General features: G+C 41.3%; 2 protein-coding genes across 10 annotated transcripts in view; both read right to left on the bottom strand.

The window, feature by feature from the left end:
* Positions 1 to 17288, bottom strand: part of MCM8 (minichromosome maintenance 8 homologous recombination repair factor) — a 341212-nt gene that overhangs the window by 108247 nt on the left and 215677 nt on the right. The gene's annotated exons all lie outside the window — the stretch shown is intronic.
* The window catches only part of EHBP1 (EH domain binding protein 1), a 204946-nt gene that overhangs the window by 171477 nt on the left and 16181 nt on the right, over positions 1 to 17288 (bottom strand). For all 9 annotated transcript variants that reach the window (XM_066316442.1, XM_066316436.1, XM_066316438.1 and 6 more), the window contains exon 3: positions 4547 to 4604. In XM_066316442.1, coding sequence (XP_066172539.1) covers positions 4547 to 4604 — 58 coding nt within the window. The remainder of the gene's footprint in view (positions 1 to 4546; positions 4605 to 17288) is intronic.

Here is a 17288-nt window from a genome sequence, read left to right as displayed (position 1 = left end):
ATGAATAAAAAAACTGTTCCTATTGCCAAGCTGTCAATATTGGGTTTTAAAAGCAAAACTCTTCTGAAACAGACCTACGATTATTCCTCACCTGCAGCCACAGAAGTGGCTTTATTGTGAGCCAGCAAACTGCTGATTTTCTTTTTCCTTATAAAAATTTTGGCAGCTGCCTGTGATCAGGGCAGCTCTGCTGCTTGTCAGTGTGTTCAGGGCACAAGAAGCAGGAGCTCAACTGGCTCTAGAAGTGCTTAGGGCAGCTCAGCTTGTAAGGATAATCCCTGCTCTCCAAGTGTTACCCAGGCAGAACACTTAGAAAAAGAACAAAACAAAACCAAACTAAATACCAAAAAACCCAAATGAAAACAAAACACCTCAAGAGGAAGAGCTGACATGAAGCAGCCAGATCCTTTATCCGGTTACTCCAAAGCAGCAGTGTGGCTTTGGAACTTGGGAACACCAAGGATTTGCTCCATGTGATGCATCCCACCCAAGTCATTCACCCCCCAGGCCAGCCAGAGCTGTACATGGCTGTTAATGGACCGACTGGGAAAAGCTGCCAATCCCCTCACACCAGAGGAAACCAGCAGCTTATGAATGGCTTCTTCTTGTTCTTCTGTACTGCAGTTCAGTGTCACAAAAGGAGACAAATTAAAGACCAGACTCCAGACTTGCATCCCCCCCCACCATCATCCCGAAATCCCTGGGCTCGGCCCAGCAGTTAAAAAGGCTGGGCACCACAACAACGTTCCAGTCACACTCATGCCTTGGGACGCAGTCCAAAAAAACCCAGCACGTGCCAGAGAAGGGAGTTCAAAGCCCTAGAAACTCCAGGCAGCCTTTGATCAAGACATTGCTGTCAGTGCCCCTATAGAGCAGACAAGGAAGCCAAGGATTCCCACAGGTCTTGCCGTGAATGTCTCCAATTCATGTGTTACAACTGCCACTGTGCATATGTGTGTTAGTGCTCGAGAGCTACAGAGAGGCTGCTGAGCCTGGGGAATGAGCAAAACTCATCTCCACCGCAGGTTCTCCAGCACTGGGCTGCCCCTTCAAGCCTGATTTCGCACACACACACATTCATGACATCCATGATGAACACATCATGTATTAAATACATGGTTCATGCTATTTTGTTCACCAAATCTTGCCTTATTCACCATCCACAGCAGATGATGCTCAGATAAAGAGATTCTTCCCTGACTCCTCAGTTTCTCACATCATCTATAGGGTTTCTGATTAGAAACAAACAAACAAAAAAAAAACCCAAACCCAACCAAAAGAGGAAAAAAAGCCCAAACCAACTAAAAGACAAACAAAAAACCAGCTGAACAGGTGACCCAGCCGCTGCTTTATTGAAGGCAGAACCTTGGAAAAACGCTGGCCAGGCTGCTGTGGAGTAAAAGGAATCCCTTTTACTCCCTGTCCCTTTGCCTCTCTTGGCTCTTCTCACTGCTCAAGTTCTTTCCCTCTTCTCAGCATTGCTCCTTCTCCTTTGTGCTTAAATGGCTTTTGATAAACCTGCAAGAGAAGTGCTGAAATCACAGGCAATGCACCTTCTTTCAGCTTTGATACAAAAAGAATCTTTGAAGAATAATGCTGTCAGGCTCTCAGAAGGAAGTGCAAATTTGATCCTTCAGAGGTGTACAATTCAACCATAAGCCTCTGCATGTTCACAGGAATAGTAGAAAGCACCTCCTTGACATCATGGCAACATCCATTTTCAAATTGAACTTTCTTAGTTCAAAGCCTGGCAATTTCAGAGCATCTCAGTGAAATGAAGGTAAACATATTTTCAACACGTTTTTCCCTTGCTCTACACTAGAACAAAGACATTCTTCCACAACTAAAAAAAAAAATATAATAATAATAAACAAAAAAAAACAGGTCCAAAAACCCAAGGCCTGAAAACTTGGACAGGAAACTTTCCAGTGTGCCAAGGCACTGAGGAAGAGTTCAACAAGACCATGGCTACAAGCTGCATCTTCTGTAAACCACAGATGCTGAACAACATCTAAATAAAGCTTCAAGAGTGTACCTGATTTTACAAACAGACATTTGCACCAGCAGACAGGTGGCTGTCACCCTCCCCAACCTGAAAGTTCACTATGGTGCTAGGACTGCACAGTAATTCTGCCAAGCACAGCAAAACTGCAAATCCCCATTTTATGTGAACTCCTGGCACACACAATGGAGATGCCCAACCACACAGAGCCAACCTCGTCTTGACACACCTCAGGAAATACATTTCGAATTAAGACTTGCCCACGGAGAGCAGGTCCCAAAATAGAACTGTAAGTAACTTAAATCTGCATTAAGGTCAGTAACTGCTGGATATATTTATGGTCTTGTGCCCATCCACCCATCAGACTTCTATTTATATGCTCTTCCAAAAGGAGTATTTGCTTTTCATTTGCAACACTTTGAAATTCACTGTAATTAAACATATCCACAGGTCCTATTCTATGTTTCCCACAGTAAGAAGAAAAATATTCAGACTCCTGCACATGATGCCTCTCATTATTTCTTTTAATAAAGTGACCACTGTAGTTTATTTGGAAAAAGAGCATGTGGGGTAGGAGGCAGATCAAAATCCTGGAAACCCACCAAAACAAGGCCTTCAAAGGACATCAAGAACTCAGCTTTCAGCTCAATGGCATTTTAAAATTATATCAGTTAGAGCAGGCATCCCAGTGCACATCCATAGCTCCATCGTCCTGTTACACGACATTTTTGTTTAACACATCTCTTGTACTTTCCCAGCACAAAAGAGACTCAAGAGCTACTGGAGAGCATCCAAAGGGCCATGTTTGTGAGTTTGGGAACAATCTGGTTCTGCTGGTGATATCCCTCATTAACTCTAATGGTCTGAAAAGTTCAGAAAACATAACCTCCAAAAAAGCCTTCACAACATCTTTACAGTAAGCTAAAACCTCATCCCTCCCTTCCTCCCTCCCTCTCAAGAAGCTGGAAAACATAGACAATTATTAATGCTTTGTACTCACTGAACCCAGTGTCCACCAAAAATAAAATCAGAGGAAATATTCATTTGACTTGCTTCCAATAAAGCAATTAGATGAAAGGAGTATGTTGAATAAAGTATTTTACTGGCAGGATGACTAAGGGATCGAGAACATTTATTGATCCACAGTTTTTGACCCAAACAGCTCAAGCCATACCTAAGCTTTAAAATTAACTCTATGCTCTGCCCAGGTTTCAGGGCTACTCAGCCTTTTTCAAAATACACTTGTGGAATCTTACTAAACATGACTTAAGTCAGCCAAAAACTTTTCTGAGTCTCAGGTTTAAATCTGCCAGTTTATCCAAGAGTTGCTTCTACTGCCTGGTGACCAAAAATGAGGACACATCATGGAACTTTATGGCCCAGCTGGAAAAAAACTTCAAGCCCAAAAGACTGAGCTAAGGCCAGAAAATGCTGTTGCCTCAGGGAAATGCTGTCATTTGCTGAGTTTTGGCTGCACAGCATTTAGTTGTGCAGTCAGGAGCCAGTCTTTACCTAAAACAGCTTAGAATAACTTATACCTCAAGTTAAAAGACAAAATACAATATGCATGACAATCAGAAAAAGAGGTCAGAAAAAGAGGAGGACTGGTAAAAAATAAACCCCAAGTCTCTCCTGAGCAAGGTAAAAAACTGTGTATCACATTTTCTAAATATTTAAGTTCTTCAACACAATTATTTCAAGATACTTTATCATAGATGCCTCCTCTCCACTATTACAGAGTTTTTAAAACAGTATTTTGTGTTAAACAAACACACAGAAAAAAAAAAGGCAAAAGAAGCTTAGACCGTCTTATTTTTTACTGAAATGTCAAAGAATTATTATAACTTCCAAAATTTCTTCTCTGACAAGATCATCTCCCATACATCCAACCAGTCTAAGAGGCCACAGTGTGGGAAAAGGGAGTGAGCAAGTAAGACCAAGTCATCTCCAGGAGGAGAAGAGGAGATGCTCCTGGGAAGGGAGGAAGACAGCATCAGGCTATCAAGTTATTAGCCATGAAAACACAAATTCGCAGTTTTGCCCACAATGTTTGTAGAAGGAAAATGTAAATATTCCCTTCAAAGACACACTGCTGGACTGAAAGACCCCGCTTTTATTCTTTTTTATTTGTAGGATTTCAGGTTGTGAAATAGCCTCTTATTCAGGCTTTATCTGCCTATTGCAGGGATGTCAGATCCTTTACTACTTTTTTTTTTAATTAGTTTTTTTTAATAAACTTGTTGTAAAGAAACCAATTCTCCTTTCTAATTAGGTCTAGCAATTAATAACTGAATTGAACTGACAGTGATACAGTTCTGCTAAACAAACAAGCAAAGCTGAAATCAGAGTTGAGTTCCCATAAATTAGCACTGACATCAACAGCAGTTAAATCTGAACTTTATGGACAAACCGAGTTAAGAAGTCAACAACTAAAATACTTCTCATTTATTTATTTGGCTGTCCCCACATTCAAAAAAAATCAATCCTTCAAACCACTGACCCTGTTTGTCACTCAAGTTGGGACTTATTAAAGAATCAACTAACCTTAGAGGATTTTCTTCTGCTTCTTCTTGTCCAAACCACCACTAGTTTATCTGGCTGCCTGTTGAAGATAAGGAAGAAACAGCTTAATATACAACAAGATCAATATGGAAACAGCTGATATTAAAACTCTTGCAACAGGTAATGACATCCTCGGTGGATAACATGCTCCCTTAAAAATAGCTCATCTAAAAACCACTCTCAGCATCAGTCATTTAACAGGAAAAATCATGTGTATTTATAGAGGAAGGTTGTCCTCCAGTCCACACAGTAATGTTATCACTGTCCTCCTGCTCTCCTTGCCTGTGGACATTTCCCCAGAGCCAGCAGCACACATGAGCAGAAACTCTTCCATGGGGCAGAGAACAGGATCCAGACTCTATAAAGACACTTTGGAAACATTCCAGCACCCAAAATAAACATTAATGCAAATCCCAGCTTGAATTTCTATGCAGATACATTGAAAAGTTACTTCTAAGCAGCAAAGAAAGCAGGTGATTTCACTTTTTCTTACACAAAGGATTATTTTTCTACTTGAGTAACTCCAAGAACAGGAGAATCAAGTCCTACATTACTCCTCAAAATCTCCTTAGAAAACAACAGGTAAATCAGCACTTCCTCAACTTATACTCCCAAGGACAAATATGACGAAAATCAGTGTGGTTTTCCAAGCAATTGTTTCTTTGGTATTTGCAATGAATGTAGATGGAAACCTCAACAAACGACCCTTCCAGTGCAAATTATTTTCTCTTTACATTTCTTAGGAGTTATTTATTGGTTAATAATTAACTTTATTATATCGACCTGATTAGTTTTACAGTTGTTTCTGAGTGATTTTTGATACTGACTTAACTTCCAGACTTCCCACTGCATGATGACCACGCTTCTGGTGCCACTTCCAGACCTCCTGCGCAGACTCCTGACACCATTCCAGCTTTGTTTTCTGGCTCATGATCTCAATTCCATCATGAAGCCCAGCTGCAAATCCACCCCCAAACGATTTTCAGTGGAGTTCACATCTCCACTTTCAAGTACTAAACCTGCATATGCAACTCTGCCCGGGGGAAAAAAAAAATCAACTGCTGCTCAGATTTTTGAGACACCAGTGGAAGAATCCTTGCATTTCTAAAGCCAACAGTAAAACAAATCATAGGGGGGAAAATGGGTGTAACCCAGAAAAAGTCAAGTGACAATACATTCAGATCATGATTAAAAGATGCACCCAAAATCTCCCTCACACAAATATTCTGAGTAAAGGCAGTGTTCCCACTGATATTTCATTACAGGGAGACTACCTACTTAATAACTAACTTTTCAAATTAAGCCCCAGCTGGTTTAATAATCATTTTAGGCACTGAAGTGCTGGTCATATTTCCTTTCATACATACTTTTCCATTGAGCTGTTGATCATTTCTGCACGTTACAATAAAAACAATACCTCGTCCATGATTCACATTTAAACCCCAGCAGAACTAAAGCTCTCCCAAAAGACAGATCCTAAAGGCAGATCCTGCAAAGACAACAAGGACACAAGCTTTTTTTTTTTTTTTTAATTGAAAGGGTAATAATCTGCTGTATTTTGAACTGTAAATTCACTCTTGTGACTTGTTTAGTTGACTTAAATTGTGACTCTGCTCACAGCTTCTGCTAAATCCTGCTTGGCAGTGAGGTCATCCTGTTGGATTTCACTCTTCGCTCACTTGGTGGTGGGTTCTCACCTTTGGCTTACACCAGCACCAGCCTGTGCATTTGTGCCACCAGGGGAAAACAACACACCCCCAAGCAAAGCAATCCAAACCCACGCCAGCAACATTTCCCAGCCCTGAAGAACTCCCTCTGCCAGGAATAGACAGAAATGCACCAACATGAAGAAACCAATTAAAGTTTTCAGACTGAGAGGACCAAGCCACACTGATGGACGAGCAGGAGAAGGATTTGTTCCCCTGACTTATCTCACCAGTATATTTATTTTGTTGAGTACTGAGCACATTTTGCTCTTTCCGCTTCAAGTATGAGAGAAACTCACATCCAGAGGTACTTTAAAAAAAACACCAAGGCAGGTCATCACAGAAAATTTAGCAAAATGGAATGGGATGAGAAGGGAAGAAAATATCCCACTGGATGAGTATCCCCACTCTGTACATCACATGCTTCACTGAAAACTAACAAAAAGCATAGCAGTTCTTCTTCTAAGGGATTTTCTTCAAAGAAGTCACAAATCCAACAATTGTAAAATATCTTCATAGGACTGTTTGACTAACAAAACCAAGAGTAACCTTTCCTACCATAATCTGTTCATTGCTCTCTTATGCCAATGTACCTCTAGAAGAAAAAGCCCAGCTCACGTCTGAATCAGCAAATTTGCATTCAAGGTTATTAATGATATCTCAGTGCTAGGAAATGGCCAATATCACATAATGCACCTTGCTAATTGAAAGCATTAGGGAGTATTTCCTACCTCAGACTTATCCCCTCCTTTAACATCATAAACCTCAGCTGCTCATCAGTCAATAAAGCAAATAAAATCACCTCTGAAGAATCAGTCTGGAGAGCAGTTTTAGTAGCCTTTATAGGTTTACTTATTGAACTTGGATATCATTCCAAATACAAAATCCACAATGATGCAAGCTGAACAAATGTTAATGGTCAGCGATAAAAAAAAATTAAAAAAATAAAAATTAATTTCCTGTGCTGCACAAATGACATTTCTCTAAGCCCACAAGCTTTCAGTCAGTCCCTTACTCAGCAAAGCCAGTATGCCTTAAGCAAGGAATAGCACACTGGACACTCCATTTCCCCACTAAAATAAACGTGTCAGTCTATCAACTGAACACCACTGACCTTTCAGCAGGAGTGTTTAATACCTTATGGGAACCTGCCACGATTGCCCTGGGGGTGCTGTGCATTTCCCACCAAAGCAGCAGCACTTCCCTGGAAGGGGAGCTAAAGGAAGCCACCAGCACTGGCACATCAGGTGCTGCCACTGGGAAGATCCAGTGGCAGGGTTTGAAGAATCCAGCTTGGATCCAAAAGATCATACTTTATAAAACTTATCATAAACCTGTATTTGTATTTACTTGTATTACTTCATTATTGTGTGGTTTACAAAAAATTATTCCTGAAGAAAGGCAGTTCACAGTAGCAAACTTATTTTATTATTTATAAGTGAAACTTAGCAAAGAAGCAGGGAGGATTGATTTCAAAGTTCGTGGCTCAGAAAACGAGATTAATCTCTGCCCTGCATACTAAACAATTAAACTGGGATCCAAAACACAGATTTATAAAACACTTACAATTCAAAACCAAGCCTGCTTTTCCAGTCAGATAGAAGTCATGATTCTGGTACCTTCCATTTCCCCACTGAAACAACCAATTAAAAAATAAACACTGGAATCAAGCGTGGCCATATCCACAACTATTAAATAATGCAATAAAAACATTCTGTGTACTGGAAAAAAACTTCATCTGACCAGCACTGCATTCACTACGAGTTTTACTGATTGAAAAGAGGTTGTGCAAGATTCAAGGTCTCCTGCAGGTTGGTTTGACCATTCTAGGAAATTTGGCACAAATTTTTGATTACAGAACTCTCCAAACATCACTTGTAAAAGAAGGACCTGAAAGGTATCAGTCTCCTGTGCACTCTTGTTTTGTAAACCTTGTAGCAGAAGCTGACAACATTACCCAGGACATATTTCTCCACTAAACTTACTGTTCAATGACAAAAACCTGTAGAAGACCTGGGCTTACAATCTGTTGCTGAAAAGAATTGCAAATGCACTTAACTTTAACTCAGACCACTGAAGCCAACAGCAAGACCTTTCAGTGAAGGGTGGGAATGCAGGTTAGAGGATTTCTTAGTAGCAAGGTACCACCACATTTCACAGCACTCAATAATCGCAAAATGCCTGAAATGTGGAAGATACCTACTTTGTATCAGCCTTGCACGTTTGTTTTAGCATCTCACTGCCTAAGTGTTGGGGTTTGCCTTCCCCTCTCCTTTTCTTTCTTTTTCAGTTGAGCTGTTATTTTTACTATGTTTGATTTGAACTGCATTAATTAGTACAGGCTGCTAGATTACCCTCATGAAGCAAGCTGAAAAGAGTATAATTAATAAGAGAAGCAGCAGTGTTAGCACAATAGCACGCAGATGCACCTATTGAAGGATAAAAATAATTACTTGAGGACTAATGTCAAAGTACTTCTGATAAGATTTTATTTTTTTTAATAATAACCTTTTGTCCCTTCTGCATTGTGCACCCCAGCACGCCATGCACAGTTTCCATTAGGGACAATTTCCTCCTGCCCCACCAGCACCCAGCTTTCCACACGAGTGCTGAAACGCCAGCGAAGCTCTCTAATGGTCTCTTCAAAATAAATGGGCTTGGTTCTACCCCACCATTAATTTGGGATGAACGGTTCTTTTTCCTCATTTTACAGCTAATTACTTTGAAAAGCACCCTCTGCAGTGCAGTTTTCTGCACTAGGTGCTGCACTATTGCTGTGTATTACCATTAGGCAAGGAACCCATCAGACCACGAGCCATGTGCTGAGGTTTTTTTTCTCCCTCTCAGAATTTGCTGTTTGCCACCATCAATGAAATTTCACAGCTGCCTACAACTGCAGGAAGTGCAGTCAAATGCTGGCAATGCTTTCAACAGGTGCAGAGGCACTGCAGGAAGGGTGTCATGCATTGATGCATTTGCCAAATGAGCCCTCCTGCTGAGTGCAGGTACAGCACCGACTGCAAACGCCAGAGACATGAAGGCGAATAAAAAGCAAGTGCAGGTAAAACCCATCTGAGATAATGATGAGATGAAGTTGTGCACTTCAGGCAAGGGTTTGGGGTCTTCTTCCCCACCTCACCTAAACTTCCATGGTGGAAGTTAAAGACTCCTGGGTAGGGTTTGTGCCATCCCACAGAGTTATGTCAGACTGTCGGAGCATTCTCTCAAGACAGCTTATTGCGGAGTACGCATCAAGCCCCTAAAATAAGACCAAGTTTGTTCTTCCATCATTGAAACCATTCAGTAGTTTTAGCAAGCCTGGCAAATTGCCAAAAAGAAATCATTAAAACAGGGAAAGCAAGCTGAGATCCATCTACCTCTGCACCTTCACTTTGTAACACAGAAAATTCCTCCGTTTCTTCCCACCAGAGGTCTCTACAGATTTTTTCAAGACTCCACAAGCCTGTTGAAAGACCAGAATTCCCCCCGTGAATTTTAGAATTTTTTTTAATACATCTGCTGCTAAACAGACTGGCCTCTACAAGACCTACACCTCAAGATCATGCTTTGCTTTTCAAAAGAAGCTCTAGTCTGGCTTTGCTTGGTTTATACAAAATAGGGAAAAAGCAAACCACTCTGACCTATTTTACGAGTGCAGTCAGACCTAGTGACTCTGCACAGCGTCTATTTGCAAGGCTGAGAGTGGAATGTGCAGTATGTCCTGCTGCTCACTTGCTTTTTCTCAAACCAAACACAAATGAAGTCGCAGGATGAACTGAATTAAACAAAACCCAAGTTCATCTATTACTTAGGAGAAAAACGACGAGGGCAGATTTTACTTCATTTTTCAAAGAGCTGGAATTGCAGACCGATCTTGTCTGAAAGCTTTTTGCAACAGAATTTCACGTCGCAGAATAGACAAATGGACTCCATTCTTCAGAAAATGGGTTCTTTACCATCCTCTTGGCAGTAACACAGTAACTAGTCCTGGAATTTTAGGTCCTATCCAGCTGCTCTCCATGTGGAAGCTTTCTTTGCCTGGTCCAATTTAGCCCCTCTGTCACCAGGAGGGGCTGAGCACTGCACAAAAAGGGCCACATGGGTTTCTCATCTCACTCTTGCATAACCAGACATTTACTAGAGCAATGCTCAGTCCACACTTTTACCCCACACAGCCTACCAACACCAGAGCTCACCAACACCACCCAGCACTCTATAACAAATAAAAACCTATAAAAAACTATGCTTAAAAAACCCAGGAGCTTCAGAAAAGCTTGCTTGTAATAGCAAATGTTTCTTATCTAGCTAACAAGGTAGAAAATGGCTCTGTCTCTATCTCTCTACAAGGCTTTTTAAGCATAAACTGTCCAATTATGAAATGACACCTAAATTATTTTTACTTTCAACCCAAGAAACAACCACCCCTGGCCCACAATGTGGATTTTTCTACCCAATTACAAAACACCACCCAGAGCCATGGAGAAGAAGGTGAAAAAGGAGGACTCAGCCTCTGCCCTAAAACCTCCACCTTGCTTTATATCTATTACTATATTCTAAACCCTTCAACTCTGAGTTTCCCACCCTGTGATATCCCACACTTCTATCCAAACTCCACACCCACAGTCCCAGTGCTGTCACTCAATTTTGGAGCCTTTTCCACGGGCTCAGGTCAATGCAGTGTTTGCCTGGGGGTCAGTGCCTGTGAGCACAGAATTCTCAGTGCCCAGGGCTCCAACAACCCACCTCCCCAGTCGGTTCAGCGCAGTTCAGGCTGACTGGCAGGGAGGAGCACAGGGTAACAGACAAACCCTGAATGGAAAGTGCGGCTTTACAGTGGGAAGTTCACAGGAAGGAGCTGTCATGAGCCAGATCTTTTTCAGATGCCTAATTTTCCTTTTTATGCTCTTTCACCAGAATATTTGGTCTACACTACAAATAAAAAAAAAAATTAAAAAAAATAAAATAAAAAAAAAAACCACCACAAACCACAACCAAAAAACAATTTATTTTTTAAACCAAAAAAACAAAAAACCCTTCTGTTTCAAGTCGGTAGGTTGTTCCTCCTGAGCAGAGCAGAGCAGGAGGAGGAACCACACAAACCTGCCTGCACAGTGGGCTGGGGCCTGACCTGCCGTGAACCCTCTGAACTCGCTGTGCTGATCCCCTTCCCTGCAGAGCTGGGGCCTGACAGCTGCCACGTGAATAAACACAACACAGCCCAAAAAAAAAAAAAAAAAAAAAAAAAAAGCTATTTCACCTCCGGCATAACTGCATTTCAAAGCTGGTCTGAGAAGGTGAAGTGCCTGAACATCTCCCTGCTCTGGAACCCAAATTCAGCCCCTCCTCAGCAGACACCACTGTCACCTGCCCCTCTCCAGAGTCACTGTGCCATAAAACAATAAAACACAGCAGTAACAAAAATCCAGGAACACTTTTAGCAAACTGAGCAAGGAGTTTTGAATTCAAATTCCATCCCCTGTCCTCACTGACTATACAACACCCAGAAAATTTCAAGACAGACACTGAGCAACATCAACCCTCCCTTTGGTTTTAGTCCTACTCACACCTCTACCTACAGACCAAAAAGAAACTCTATACAATGATGCAGGTGCATTTCTGAGGATGTCCCATTGAGTGTGATCCCTTCCTATTTTGAAGCACTTCAGACCAAAAATAATCTCTATACAATAATGTACATGTGTTTCTGAGGATGCCCAGTTGAGTGTTATCACTTCCTATTTTGAAGCACTTAAGTACAACTGTTAGGTGCAGTCTCATGATAGAAAGCATTAAAAAAAATAAACCTAAAATGAAACTCTTTGACTGACAAATGCTGCCTGAAACATAGTTCAAATCTATCAAAACTGCCCACATAAACTACTTATTGTACTAAAAAAAAAAAAATGCAAGAGACTTTTTGGCACACCCTTGTTAGTTTTAATCAGACCCTATTCTCTTTTGCATAATTTCTGTGTCAAACAGCATTCAAACAGAAAACTTTACTGGTTTTCAGTCTGCAAAAACCAGAAATTAGAAATTATTTTTCTGTCATTCCTGCAGAACTGAAAATTGTATCTTGCACCAAAGCCACAGTTCCAGGAACACCAACTATTCACAACAGACACTTCCTTCTCCAATTTATCTAAAATATTTGAGAAATTCTGCGTAGCCTACCACGAGCAATTAAAGAGAAGGATGATCTTTGCTGTTCTTAGTGCCTGAGCAAGTCTGACATTTACACACAGATAAATGAACACAGGTTTATGCTCCTGTTCCACAGAAATCCTCATGTCCACACTAGGACTCGGATAAAGCAAGTTTGAGAAGCTACAGTGCATTAATGCCTCCATCCTCCTCCTCTGCTTTGGGATGGACACATCCCACAACAAGATTACCTAAAAGATTACATAAAAAGTTCTGCAAAAGCAGGAGCAGAAGAATCTGGCCCCTTCTTTTCGAGATTCTTTTAAAGCTCCCTTCCAAACCAACAGCACCAGGGTTTTGTTTGTTTTTATTATTTAAGGCATGTTTTAGATTACACAAAGCAACTGCTACCGTTTGAAGATGCACAGAAATTGTGAACATACCAAAAGCTACTCAGTGGGCAGCATGGGTGGAATGGTAGCAGTTCCTAGAGTTGGTCTGGAAGACAAAATTCCTATTACCATCTCAGGTACCCAGATTATGGAACTTCGATGGTTATAAATGCTAGAGGGGAAAAAAAATTGTCTGATACCTACAAAAGCCAAATGAGTGCTAAGACACACAGCAGTCTGCCTCTGATACTTGTGAAGTGGAAAAGTTTGAATAAATGCTTGAAGATATAAAGAATCCCACAGAAGATTGTGGCCTAATACAAGCATTCAGTAAGCTGATAAAGATTCCTGGTCCATGCCATAGGAGCAGCGTGGAAGGGTTGGTGTCATACAAACTCACATTTAGTTTTCCAGCTGATCACTCTACTGAGCCCTATATTAATCCATATTTATTCTGAGACATAGGCACTCCTGCCTCATGCAGAATGAGCTCCCCAGTTAAAGCTTCCTCATCTGTCAGCAGCCTCCTTTTGCTTTTGCAAATTAATATCACAAGGAGGAAATAAAAAAAACAGAGAGGGTGGAAAGAGCCTAGTGAAACCATGGCATGCTGTGCTAGCTCCTTTCTCCCTGGCCCAGGAGAGCAGACTTTGGAAATATTGCTATTTTTACCTGCTTTCAGTTCAGTTTTTGGGAGGAACACTCCTCAGCAGCTGGGGGGCACTGGTGGAAGCAACACACCTTCCTGCCACCCTCCAGGGGCACAAACCCAGAGCATTTTACCAACTGCAGTAGTGCACTAGCAAATCTCTGAAGCAGGAACAGCCTCAAAACACCACAGAGAAACACAAGAACCTTGCACTGAAACTTGAGTCCCAACCAAAGTGACACATTTACACACCAAGCAAACAACAAAACCCCAGAGCCTGAACTGACCTCGCCTCCTCCAAGCTTAGTGAGACTGACAAAATGTAAAAATTGAGAGCGAGCCAACGTGGCAAATTCAGCAGCAGTAGATATGGAGATGGTTGTCAACATCAAAGCTATGATTTTCTGGCATGTTACTGGAAAAATTATGAGTTTTACAGATTTTTTTGTATGTGGTTCCCAGGGAACTGGAAACTGCCCCGATCATTTCCCATGAGATGCCCCATTTCATGCTGGTGACATTTCAAGAGCTGATTTAGATGGATATATGGACATAAGAAGTCAAATTATTCAATCAGTATTTGCAGCTAAATAACTGCTCCAAAGACTACAAAATTAGAGTGATTCTTCCTCTTCTAGCTCAATCTGTTTGATTAAGTTGTTACACTGCTTCCAAGCTGCCTCCTGAAACAGAAGTTGCCACTTCTGATTACAGAAGCTAATCTCAAAAACAACGCAGATTATTTCCATTTCCAGCTCAACAGTCCTTTGTCCAGCCAGAGTCTAAACATCTGTATCATTTTTAGGAAGTTAAAACTGACCAAGTCTTTTAAATTATTGCCTTCTAAGTAACACCCATGGCTTATATCCAGCAGCAAGTATTGGCTAAGAATAAAAGTATTTTTACTCATGGAAACTTCAGACAAAGCAAAACCTCCTGCTAACATTAGGGGCTTGATATGGTATAAAATAAATCAAAAACAAAAATGAAAAAAAAAAAAAAAGACAAAACTCATCTAACTGAAAGACCACTATTTCTATTTTGAAACGTAAAAAACACAAACAAACAAAAAACCCACAACCACCAACAACAACAAAAACAACACACAAAAAACATTCCAAAAAGAACTTACAGCTTTTAAAAACTGAAAAGTTTTTCAAATACAAGCTTGATACTTTGTAAATACAAGTGATGAAACATTGCTTTTCTAAGATCCAAAAATCCCCGAAGAGCAGCACCAGTTAAGGACCTAGACAGACTTTGCTTGTAAGATGCCTAGCAGCAATTGGAACTGGATTTTAACTATTCAAGATCAACTAAACTGGAAAGTAACAGCAAATTTATCCTGACTGCTTTAAGCATGGCTTTCAGTTAAAAAAGCAAACCTACAGTACCTACATTATGGCTGAATTCCTGCTGATGCTGAAAACACACAAACTGTACCTTTCATCAGACAGGTTTTTCTATTGGTGTTTTTAAAAATAATCTTCCTATAAAATATTTTTTTGTTACAACTAGCTTTCACTCAAGTCAGGCACTCCCACCAACAGTGGTCCTTCACTTTATTTTCAGTACACCAGGCCGAACCCACTCTGGTTACTGACGACCGCCAGGACACTCCTCAAGGTCCTCCATACACCCAGAATTGCTGAGGTTTAAGCTGCTAAAAATCAACACTGTCCTGTCCTTCCTTACATTCCCAATGAAGACACACAGACACGAAATATCAACTCCTTCAAAGTCAAATTTTTAACTGCAGACTAAGACAAAAGCCAGCCACTAACTTGGTCAGTGTGTTGCCTTCTCTCTTCTTTCTGTGCTGACATGGTTGGTATTTTATCTCAGCTTCAAACACACAGAACCTGCACCTTTTCCATGCTATTGTGAAATGCCTGGTTGTGTTTTAGTCTGCTGGCCTCTTTACACAGCTCAAGGGCTGTGCCAGGGGGTAGTTGTAAAGCAACATCTTCAGCCACAGAAGACACCTGGGTGCTGGCCAGATTTTTCATTATGTGGATTTGATGTTTTTCAGGCTGGATTCCAGTCTTGTACCATTAAATGAGGCAAAGGGATAAACAGACAGAGCCACTCTATCCCACAGTGCATACAGCTTAAAAGATTAAGCAGTTTGTCTCACCCTAGATTCAATTTTACTCTAATTCAAAAACTTTTTATCTGTAAATACCAATGTGTCTGGTGTGTAAGGCAGCTCTCCTTGGAAGCAGAAAGGTGAATAAAAAGGGAAGCTAGACTGGTTTCCGGAGGAAAATATACTGTTAATCTGGCAAAGGGATGAGAGCCATCCACTGAAAGTAAAAGGCAAAGCCTCTCAAACCTGCTGTAACACCTTGTTGTGCCAAGTGAGGAACAGTGTCCTTACAGTGAAAGGCACACACCTCCTACCAGACTAGGGGCCGCAGAATCTAGTACTGAGCGAGGATAAACAGGAGGAAAAATTTTAATTTCAAGCTTTTAGAAGGGTATTACGGTAAATGAAATTACGGTGAGTTGCTGTAAATTATTCTGTTTCAAATAGGAATTTTAATACATTTGTCTAGTTAAGGTCAAAGAAGCCAAATGAATAAAATCCACTCTGCAAACTAACCATCAAGGGAATGAGAATCAATTTTAGCTGTGCAGAGTTCACACAGAGCACTGGGAGGGGAAAACCAGCTATGTGCAGAATCATCAACGAGGACAATAGGGAAGCGTGGGCACAACAAACTCCTCGGATTCTGCAAAATAAGATTTTCCACATATTTCAGCGTATTTTACACAAAATGCACTTTTCATCTTTAAAACAAACAAGGCTCAAGAGTTGAAGGCTGCAAAATTTTTACATATTTTCTTCTGGAGCATTCGGCTGGGGAGGCCAGGCTCGGCAGGGCCAGCACTGCACACACGGGTGCTCATCTCCAGCACATCACCACAGGAGCTTCCAAGAGAAAGGGCAGAACCACGGAGCAGCACTCAGGAAAATTAAAGCTACCACAGTGAAGAGCACATCTCTTGAACTGAGTATATTCAGCCAGGCTTTATTGATGCACTTCGTGCTTTCTTAAGCCAGCTCTCCTTAACTCTCGCACTTTCTGAGCACAGACAAGAGCTCTCCCAGAACATTGATCTCAGCTCGATCTGTTAACTCCACCTTGCCCCTCCAGCTTTGACAGATGGGCACGGACACAGCGACTTCTCGCTGTTTCACCCACCACCCCACAGCTCCAACACCTTCTCGGCCACTTTCCTTCCCCAAAACTCCATGTGAGGAAGTGAAACCCCTGCGCTCAGCACTGCAGCTTCAGCTGGAGCCAACCCGGACAAATGCAGGGCAAAGACTTCAGTCCTTTCCACTGCAGGAAGGTTTATTTTCTGTTTTGACACACTCAGGGTTTGTGTTTGTCTGTCCTGCAGCCTGACAAGCAGTACAGCACCTAATGAGGTGTGAATTTACTCGCTCACTTCAATGCAGCTAATGGGCAAAGATGTTTTGGACCACTGAAACCCTCAAACTTCAAAGCCAATGGAAATAAGTGCTTTGGAGAAAATGTAGTCCAAGTTTAAAGCAGAGCCAGACATTAGCTTTTGCAACATCACCTCACATTGCTGAAACAGCGCAAAGAAAAAGGAGTTCAGTCGAAGAGAAAAAAGAATCAGGAAAATAAAGATGGCACAAGGCCAGCTTCATCACCTTAATAACAGCACAACAAGTACCTGTGTTTTTCTTCTGCCTTTGAAGTATTTGATTTTTGTACAGCCCTGGTCTTGAAGAATCAGCCACAATCAGACTGGTGATGCTGGATGGTGATGGGGGTTTGCCTCTCTTGAGAGAGTCA

The sequence above is a fragment of the Sylvia atricapilla genome, chromosome 3 (assembly GCF_009819655.1).
Source record: "Sylvia atricapilla isolate bSylAtr1 chromosome 3, bSylAtr1.pri, whole genome shotgun sequence".
Taxonomy (NCBI): Eukaryota; Metazoa; Chordata; class Aves; order Passeriformes; family Sylviidae; genus Sylvia; species Sylvia atricapilla.
This window is presented reverse-complemented; position numbering and strand designations above follow the sequence as displayed.